Source organism: Panicum hallii, chromosome 3, assembly GCF_002211085.1.
Source record: "Panicum hallii strain FIL2 chromosome 3, PHallii_v3.1, whole genome shotgun sequence".
Taxonomy (NCBI): Eukaryota; Viridiplantae; Streptophyta; class Magnoliopsida; order Poales; family Poaceae; genus Panicum; species Panicum hallii.
Window position 1 is genome coordinate 7,121,539 of NC_038044.1, and position 9,990 is coordinate 7,131,528.

The following is a 9,990-nucleotide window of genomic DNA, read 5'->3' on the forward strand; positions in this document are numbered from 1 at the left end:
ATCAGTATTCATCCACCGTCAGTATATAATCTATGGGTAAATAAACAGGATCTTAAGTTTAAGTGTTTCTTTTTTGTTGCAAGATTGTTCTCTCACCATGTGAAAGGAAGAGGAAAAGGTAGGTGAGTAATTCCACGCTGTGTCAGGACCTGAACTTCAGGGGGTAGTAATACAAATTAAACAAATATCTGAGTCGTGGTAGGTACACATGTAATTTTCAGCTGGATTCCCTCCTACAAACTCTTTGCTGCTATAATCTCGATGAAATCTGGATATAGTGACAACTTTGGGGACTCTTAAAAGGTAGCAAAAAAAACTAAATTTTATTTTTTAGCAATGAATAAAACATATATTAATTGAGCCAGAAGGGTGAAGCAAACAACACTGAATTTTGAACCCGGATTTGCTCTATCTAAACGCATCATCGACAGCTGAAGATTTGGATCAAATGTTGAAAAATTATCAGGCATCTGCACTGAGTAATAAAACATTTAAAGATCAGTTCGAGAGTAGGGGAAAAAAAATCTAATGCATGGGCTATGATTAAGCCTGTACGTCCAAAATATCCCTCACCTGTTCATGATATTTGGATACCATGCTGATGATATCAACATATCATCAAACGAAGTACTTCATCGCCATGTGTCGCATGCTATGGTGGCCTGGTGCAAATGTATCACTTTCACTGGACTGAAGTGGCACAATCAAAAGTAAAAAGAAAAAAGAAAACTCGACCGAGGGGGTATGACGTGGCACAATAAAAAAGTAAACACAGAGGTCACTACGCTAATTGCACTCTTGCTGTTCTTAACTTTTGGATGGGCCGGGAATTCATTTAGTGACAGGATATATTGAGAGGGACTGCTCAACTTGAGTAACATTGACAGTGTGGGGTTGGTGCCATATATGGCTATATATAAAAAGGGGAAGGGAAACTCTCCCCAAAATGTGCTATACTGTCTCATTTTTGCATATCGCTTGCACAAATTTTGTTTGGTTGATCGAGCTCCGGGTGGGAGTGCACAACATGGAGGACTCGAGCATGTTCATGCAGTGGGCCATGGACACGCTGCTGAACGAGCACCCGGAGCCTGCCATCATCGGCGACGGCTGCGGCGACGGCGAGGCAACCTTCCCTTCGCTCCAAGCGCTCCGCAACGCCTCCCACGCCGTGGAAATGGTCCGGGAGCTGATGGCCGACGAAGCCCATGATGCGGCCAACAGCTGGAGCTCCGGCGACGGCGACATCACGGACGGCAGCGGCACTACTGTTCGAGCCCCAGCTGCGGCCAGGGACGATAACCATGGCTCCTGGCCGCAGTCGCAGTGCTCGTTCAGGCGCGCCCCGCCGCCGAGCAGCAACACCAACCTGCCGTTGGTTAGCTGGAACTTCGTCACCGGCTCGGCGCAGCCTGGCAGCGGCGGCATGGTGGAGGAGGGCGCCGCCCCACGCAGCTTGCCTGAGCCGGCCCACGTGTCACCGCCGCGGACGAGGAGAGCCTCCCTGAGAAGCCTGGGAGCCGCATCGTCGGCGTCGTACGCGCCAGACCACATCATCGCCGAGCGGAAGCGGCGGGAGAAGATCAACAAACGCTTGATCGAGCTCTCCACTGTCATCCCCGGCCTCAAAAAGGTTCTCCAAAATCAAACACTCCAGCCCTTCACCTCACCAAATCCCTGATCCTGACCCGGATTGCAGAGAATGATGCAACTGTTAATTAACCTGTTACCAGATGGACAAGGCAACGATCCTCTCCGACGCGGCCAAGTACGTGAAGGAGCTCCAACAGCGGCTCAAGGCACTGGAAGAAGAGGCAGCCGCCGCCGGCAGCAACGCCAGGAGCAACGAAACCGTGGTGCGCGTCAAGAAGCCGTGCAACGCCGCCGCCGCGGCTGCCGACGAGAATGGCTCCCCGTCGTCGATGTCGGCGTCGTCGGGGCCACCAGCGACGGGCAAACCAGCTCTTCCAGAGATCCAGGCACGGTTCTCGGAGAAGAGCGCGATGGTGAGGATCCATTGCGGGAGCGGCAAGGGGGTGGCCGTGACGGTGCTCGCCGAGGTCGAGGATCTCGGGCTCAGCATCGTCCATGCCAACGTCATGCCGTTCTCGGCTTGCACCGTGATCATAACCATCACCGCCAAGGCAAGTCTGTTTTCATTTCTTAATTTTCTGCATTGATTCAACACTCTGCATTATTGTTGCATCTCATCAGTAAGCTGTAGTAGCTGATAACCTTTTGGTGTACCGAATGACTAAATGCTGTTTCTAGTCAGCTGGTTAGGAGGAACCTTTTTAATAGTGCAAGAAAGTAGCCAAAACACAATTGGATACTTTATTGTCACGAAACACAATTGAAATTCTGCCATGCATTGATGTTATTTTAGTTCATGTAGTGAGAATACTTTTCCGCACAAATAAAAAAGAAGGAGAGTGTATTTAGTGCATTAATTCTATCGTGCCGATAAACCCCATTGACAAACTAAAACACATTATATGTGCTTAAGAGTAAGAAAAAAACTTAGTTTTTACTATCAGAGGTTGTTTTAATAACAAGATCAATATATATCGCGATTCAAATCTAAATTTTGGATCTTGATTTCATGTCGAGGTTAAGATACATTACTAGCTTCATTAATTCGTTCCCATAAACATTAACCTATGCACACAGCGGAACCAGGTGAGCGTTGATTTAATCCCGGGCCGTGTATATATATGATAGCGTCATGAGCACTAGAGAGATTTATTGGTGTGTATCAGAGATATATCCGTGTGTGCGTGCACTGAAGAAAATTGAATGGTGTTTCTCTTTGCTGAATTTGAACACTGCATCCCATAATACTTGACATTGGTTAGTTCAAGTAACATACCATCCACATCCATACATGAGGCACTTATTTCAACTTTAGGGCTTGAAAATTACCACAAAATCCTAAAATTCTTCCTTTGCTTGTGATAACAAGAAAAGAATTGCATTACTTATTTAGTATGGCCATACTAGAACAGTGTTGACAAATCAAATACATCTATATAAGAATTGTCGTTAAGAAAAATGTTATCGTTTGGTCAGACCAGTTTACTGTACTAGTGAGATTGATCAAAATTAGATTTATTTGTGTGTGCAAAAACTATGTGTCTGTTTCTAGTAATAAGCAATAACACTGCATATATATATAGCAAGTACAATTGAACGAAAAAAATACTGAGTGCATATATACATTTGTGTTGCATAAGAATTACAAAGTAGCAGCACAATTATATATGTGAGACAAACTCTACTAGTATATACAACATATTAGGTTGGCTTTTCTCATTGTAGCGTTGTAAACCACTCCACTAAATGTCAACCTTGTGAGTGCTTGCTTTTCTATAAAATAACTTTATTTGTGTGGAAAAGTTTGTGGTATTTGTTAGAAAAACGGTCCATTCAATTAGATGGTTCTACTCAGGTTTTAGCTTTACTTTTTCTATCCTGTTCTTACTTTTATCTTATTATGTGCTAATAAGTACAAATGCAACGTCAATTATAGTTCGTTTCAGGTGGAGGAGGGCTTCACCGTAACAGCGGAGGAGATCGTAGACCGGCTCAACTCTGCATTATCACACCAGCATAGCAACTGCAACGGCACTGAAGAAACAGGAAATTGACTGTGCAACGGTGGATATATATATATATATATATATATCTAGGTACATGCCCATGGGTACCTTTAATTTTTTGTGAATAAGTTTGATGTCTTGGAAATTTTCTTGGTGTGGAACGCAGCTAGCGTTGCATGAGATTGACTAGCAAATTGCATGCACTGGTGCAGAGTGTGAAGTGATATACGAAAGTGTGGACGTGCACACAGATGCTTGCAAGTTGCTACACGAGAATTCCTGCACCACATGTCTACCTTGTCACGGAAATGTTCTCAAGATCAAGTACAGTTATTGCTTCCAATGAAAAGGAGCAGCTGTCACTATATGCAAATTCACACATGTTTTTTCTTTTTTTTTTGGGGTAAAAAGTATGTGCATGTACTGTGTCGTGCTTTTTGATAGATTAATAAACCCTGTATTCATATACTGGTGCTGCATTGTATATATAGATGAAAACAATGTTTGGACGTAAAATAGTGTAATGGGATCGATGGAGTTGTGTCTACTACTCAGTATCCTTGATGAGTTTCTATACTGCAGTGACTAATCTGAATAATACTCTTAGCAGCATATTACAGTGGTAAAAGATTTAGAGCTATTATTTTTTTTCCCGACTCAAAGGATTATTCTCAATTATTTCCATGGTCTAAGAAGTTAACAGGATATATGTAGATTCTGCACGAGAGCAATTTGGACAAAGCAGTTACTTATTAATAAGCCAACATAGTGGTGAAGCCGATATAATCGAGCTCGAACTAAGTTCAACGTCATGGAATATGCAAGCATGAATAATTAACAATAACAAGTTGATATCATTAACTGCTAGGATATCCCGATCAAGTCATGCAATCAAGAGAGGATAGTGCAAAAGTTTGAGATCGAAAGCGATGGAGTACGTTTGGATAGGTTAGGTTAAGTAGTAGAGAATCAACGCACCTTCTGGAGTGAACATGATCTCCATTCGGCAAACCCTGGACCCATTTTGATTGTTCTATATATATACGTGTATATATTATTGTTTGGCGAGCGTTCAAGATCGAAACCTGTGACATTTCTTAATTAGCTAGACAGCTCGACCGATCTCCGGAATCGTATATCAACCAACTTCAGATTATTTAAGCGTATATACACCTATATTTTAATTTCCATTTGTTGTGAAGCAAATCGAAACATATATGGCGCAAAATAATACTAGTTCTCCTAGTGAGTATCTTACTCATCACATTAAATATTTTGTAAACATGGCACAACTAGTACCATTTTCTTTTTTTGTCCTCCTCTAGACGTACCTGTGTCTTTCCGGTGATTGCAGTGCAAAAGGCATCAGAGGCAGCAAAAGACAGGCACGTTCAGAATGAAACTACGTACTGGACAGTTTGACATCGGCCTACATTTATAGTATTAGGAGTTGCATATCATAATAATGGTTTAACACATCAGCTTACAAATATAGTAAGTACGTAGTAGGAGCTGCGTATCCGGGCGACGTGACCGCAACATCAAGGGCGCTATCGCTGCGACCAATTAATCGTAGTACAAACTACGATATCAATCATTTATACATGTTGACTTATTTAATTACGATTGATGGTGTGAGGGACAAATCATGTACTGATATGAGGAATAATGGGATTGATTTTTGCTTTTTGCTAATGCATGTGACTGTGACTGCTTTCTTACGTTGTATCCAGCAGCAGCAGCAGCAGCAGCACGCCGGTCAATATTTTCGGCATGCAGTTGTTGCAGTTATGCGACATTGCGTGGCGATGCTTTAATCTTGACGTTGAGAGGCTCCTTGTTCACTGCTCATTTACAGCAAAGTCACACCGGCCGGCCAGTAGATGGATCAAATGGCTAAAATTGTTGGGATAAAAGGGAGGTAACAAGCAATGTGACAAACAACCTCTTGATCTTGTGATGAAAAATAAACAAGATGTTCGGCGGCCATAGATGATTGCAAAGGAAAATTACAAGCAAATTATATGCACAATTGACAAAATGATTTACTATATTCATGGAAAAGCCTCCTCTTTTTTTCTTTTTCTTTTTTTTGAAAGGCATGGAAAAGCCTTCTCAATAAGATGAGGAGTAAGAAACCTCACATGGTTCCAACGGTTCTAATAGTCCAACTAATTAATTAAGCGTACCCACTCACACTGTCACACGCGGACCAACTAATTAAGCGTTCCTCCGTACGGACATCGTGGCTATCATATCATGCGTGTCTATTGGGCTAGAATTAGGCTCATTCTGTGCCTTATTTGTTCTGAAGAGGGCCCATCCTACGTGGGCTTGTACAATTCCGTCATCATTCGTGGATAGTGGCGAAATGATCGGACCTTTAAATCATGTCGGGCCAGAGATTTGGACTGGTTAAGGCCCAGCTCATTCCCGCTGTACATGGCCCAACCTACACAAGTCCTTTCTCCTCCGTTTTTTTTTGTTCCGCGTAGAACGACATAAGCACATAGCTCAAGTTGAGCCATCAAAGAAAAAAAATGCAAGCCACGATAAAAAGAAAAGGGGTGCAAGTTACTGCAGCCCGAACAAGACATCGCAGGCCTTTGAACATGAAATCTATATCTTTCCCAACAAGCTGAAAACAAAAAAATCGTTCCATGTAAAATTTGAAAAGAAATTCGGATTATTCCTACTGTGTTCAAGATAGCAGGGTAGATACAAGCATGCTGTGCACGAAGATAGTCATGTACTCGGAATAAAAAATGTTGCAAGATACTACTGGCACTCCACAGTAGATGGATACAATGCAGATACAGCGCGAACGATGGACCGGCCGGCGACGGCGACAGCCGGGGACCATGGCGCCGGACCATGCCTGCCTCGCCCGCCGTGCCCCAGAGGACAAGGAGTTGTGGGGGCTGATGAGGATGGCCACCCAGCGCCGCAGACGATTGCCTTTGCCTTGCCCCCGCGCTGTTGCGTCGACGGAACAAGACGGCGGGCGGGTCGGTGCCGGTGGTGGTCCGGCCGGCCGGCCGTGCGCTGTCTGTCCCGGCGGCCCACAGCCCCCCAGCGAACGCCGCGAGCGAGCACGTGAACGCCCGGCGAAACCAGCGGCCCGCGCCGCGCCACGGCGCGCGCGGATCAAAAGCCGGCCGGCCAGCGGCCAGGCGCGTCCGGCGGCTGGGGACGAAGCCGTGTGCTGCTGGCCAGGCGGATCAGCTGAGGATCTAAAGCTGGCTGCTCTCGCTTGCATTGGAGCTCATGTTTTGCTCTATGCATTATTGGATTAGCATGAGCCATGTGAATTAAACTTCTCTAGTAACTTCAACTATGTTTTAAGAAAAAATGCACTAACACCTCAACATTCAGCAAAAAAATGTGTAGCTTTACATACAAAACAAAATAACAAATTGTCTTCAATATATACGAAATACTAGAAGAATGAGCGTATATACAGGAAAATAGTGTAATTTCGTCGGCCAGAAACCGACGAAAATAGCTCGAAAGCTGTCGAAAATTACTATTTTCGTCGGTTGGCCGACGAAATTAGGCCGACGGAATAAAGTAGACGAAAATCCGACGAAAATAAAGCTATTTTCGTCGGCCACGCTGGCCGACGAAAATACTGGTCACACTACAGTATTTTCGTCGGCCATCTGGCCGACGAAAATAATGGGATCCTATTTAAAAAAAATAGCAGTATTCTCAAGCTAGATATGTGGAACTCTCTCAGTTGGATGCAATCAGCAAGCCTTATAAGATGCCATGGATATGTTTGCAGGTAAAATAAAAAGGTACATGTATAGACAGCAAGGCCATCCAACAAGCATTATTTTAAGAAATGGTAGTACAAGCATTATTTTAAGAAATGGTAGTACGACGGAAGGCTAAATCTGTACTAACTTACAAAATGGGCAACAACACTCAGATTTTCAGGAAGTGTCTCCAATAGTTTTCTTTTAGTAGGTTCATACACTCCCACAAATATCGCAGAAGCCCTGGAATAAGTTATAGATAAGTTAAGAAAAATCACGTACACAGGATCAATATAAGACAGCAATATCATCCCATGGTATCTTTGCATAAGGTGAAATCATGGAATATGACTTCTTAATATGTGCATGCCAGTCATTTAAAATGTGAAACAGCTAATGAAAATATAACAGGAAGTGCATCACATCATGAGTTATTACTACTACTTCAATATAGCATCCAACAGAAGTTGGTGCCACGTAAGATAAGCTCACAGCTTACAGACCAAAATTGCCTTAATAATCAACCAAATATCATGCAAAAGGTATAACAAGTAAACATCTAAGATGCTATATGAAGAAGACATATAATATACTCACGGGAGAACACCAGCAAGATTTCCAGCTAATCCAGAATAGAGGCCTTTCCATTCAATTCGGCTTCCACCTCGAGCAGCCTGCAAAAATCACAAATTTCTGACAGTGTCGGGTTTTATCTGGCTGCCCACCGAGGGGTATACCCAAGGTGGTAGGTTTTCGGTTGGGTTGCGCCGAGATCAGAAACTCGAAGGTGCAGACAACACAAGATTTAGACAGGTTCAGGCCGCAATATGCGTAATGCCCTACGTCCTGTATGATGGTTTGTATTGCCTTGATGTTGATCGGGTGATCTTAGTTTTGAGGGGGTCCCTGCCCGCCCTTATATATCCGGAGGGACAGGGTTACATGAATCCTAGTCTGATACTAACTTAGGAATCGTACTCGAGTACAACTCGAGTAGTTTCCTTCTGTTTCGACTAGTTCTACTCCGCATGCGGGTAGAATACAACATAAATAAGGTACAGGACATGTCCTATCCCTTAGCCCAATACGGACTCCAAGACGTACGCAGCCCCGTGGCCCCGGGTCTGACAGACAGTGTGTCATATTAATATTCCAAGGTACTGGTAATGATTAGCAGAAAAATTGACTCATATGGGAAACTAGAAACGCAACATAATTTGAAAAACTAGGCAGCCAATGTCATTTTTTGGACCATGAGTGGAATAGGATTTAGTTGTCATTCAAGCATGCTTAGATGAATATTTTGTATGCACAACACATACTGCTCTTGTTCTCAAGATGTCAGGTTGTAGAAACAGCTATCGTGCAGCAAAAAGATGATTGACCTGAAGCCTGGTTTTTATCGTGTCAATTGGGTACAGTGCTGTTTCAACCACAACACCAGCGGTTCCTCCAGCTATGCCAGCTATGCTGCCCTCTGAAAAAGACAAAGCTATACAACGATCAGTGTCATTTTCCTTTACCAGAAGGCAGCTGAACTATATTGAGCCGAACTGAGCAAACAGCAAAGATTTTCTAAGCCTAGCAATATAGTTAGCGATACAGGGCCAACGACCAGTCTACCGCTCAAACCCTCCAGACATAACCACATCCACAATGGACAAGGTTTCAATAAGAAACTAGCTCTCAGAGCAGCAGGATTGCCATATTACAATCAGCGTACTCCAGATTATGCTACATTACGACCTAAGCTATAATATTGTGACTAATGACAGAAAGGGGATGTTCTGGTCAAAATAAAAGAGTAAGGTGATGTTATAGCACTTATGCAAAACCCCTGCAGTTAAACCCAGCTAGGGTTTTGTTTAACCGATTTCATCATGGAACTTAGCAGCAACTTCCTAGCTCACACTAGTGACCATGAGCAACCAAAAATTCTGGCTGCACTGCGGAGCACAGATCCAACAAACACAAAGAGATAATACTACGAGAGAGAGATATGATAAGAGAGATCGACGCACCGAGCAAAACCTGTAGGAAATTGAATGATTTCTCTTCTCCACCTTCTCCCATGTTTGAATCCGGTGGCGGGCGTAGCTGCAAGCAATGGCGATTCAATTGAAAACCCCCAGGAAAACTTGGTAAAATAATGTACTGGTATGTGCGCAGTAAAGTTGGAAACAATCCATCCAAGCAAGCTAGGGCGCCCTTACCAAGGAGAGGAGTCCATTAGACTTGTATGGAATAATATTCAACAGGCTCATAAAACTAGTAAGAAATGAATCATATGGAAGATACTAAAATCCATTTTGCACATGCAGCATACATAAAGTGAAAGTGATGAATGGCGGCGGGGCAGAGGGGCAGCGGCTGAGGGGCGGCGGCGGGGCAGAGGGGCGCAACAGAGCGTCGGCGGGCGCAATGCGGTGGCGGAGCAGCGGGGCAGAGGGGCAGCGGCAGAGCAGCGGCGGGCGCCATGCGGCGGTGGGGCAGCGGCAGAGGGGCGCGGGGCACCAGCGGCGGCCGCGGGGCGGCGGCGGGGGCCGCGGCAGTGACGGCGGGGCCGCGGCGGGGGCGGTGGCGGCGAGCCCGGGGGGGGGGGGGGGGGCGGGGAGCTCGGGCGCGAGGGA

At 44.6% G+C, this 9,990-nt stretch overlaps 1 protein-coding gene and 2 long non-coding RNA genes across 3 annotated transcripts; 1 reads left to right on the top strand and 2 right to left on the bottom strand.

Annotated features, from left to right (window-relative positions):
• Positions 1–1,027: 1,027 nt before the first annotated feature.
• On the top strand, positions 1,028–4,067 carry LOC112885094 (transcription factor bHLH18-like). Its single transcript, XM_025950769.1, has 4 exons — positions 1,028–1,633; positions 1,734–2,144; positions 3,540–3,674; positions 3,805–4,067. The coding sequence occupies exons 1-3, from the start codon at positions 1,028–1,030 to the stop codon at positions 3,645–3,647; spliced, it is 1,125 nt and encodes a 374-aa protein (XP_025806554.1). The 3' UTR covers positions 3,648–3,674; positions 3,805–4,067.
• Positions 4,068–7,563: 3,496 nt separating this feature from the next.
• On the bottom strand, positions 7,564–8,822 carry LOC112888032. The gene is made up of 3 exons (XR_003227689.1): positions 8,746–8,822; positions 7,958–8,034; positions 7,564–7,603 (listed from the first exon to the last, which is right to left on the bottom strand). It is a non-coding gene; the product is annotated as an uncharacterized LOC112888032 (long non-coding RNA).
• LOC112888034 lies at positions 8,823–9,583 on the bottom strand. Its single transcript, XR_003227690.1, has 3 exons — positions 9,574–9,583; positions 9,382–9,457; positions 8,823–8,837 (listed from the first exon to the last, which is right to left on the bottom strand). It is a non-coding gene; the product is annotated as an uncharacterized LOC112888034 (long non-coding RNA).
• Positions 9,584–9,990: the final 407 nt, after the last annotated feature.

What these genes read in the sequence shown, in the direction of transcription:
- LOC112885094 (XM_025950769.1), top strand. Translation starts at nt 1,028, where the DNA reads ATGGAGGACTCGAGCATGTTCATGCAGTGGGCCATGGACACGCTGCTG. An exon ending in TCATCCCCGGCCTCAAAAAG is followed by an intron (nt 1,634 to 1,733) that starts GTTCTCCAAAAT and finishes ACCTGTTACCAG; the next exon opens with ATGGACAAGGCAACGATCCT. An exon ending in TCATAACCATCACCGCCAAG is followed by an intron (nt 2,145 to 3,539) that starts GCAAGTCTGTTT and finishes AGTTCGTTTCAG; the next exon opens with GTGGAGGAGGGCTTCACCGT.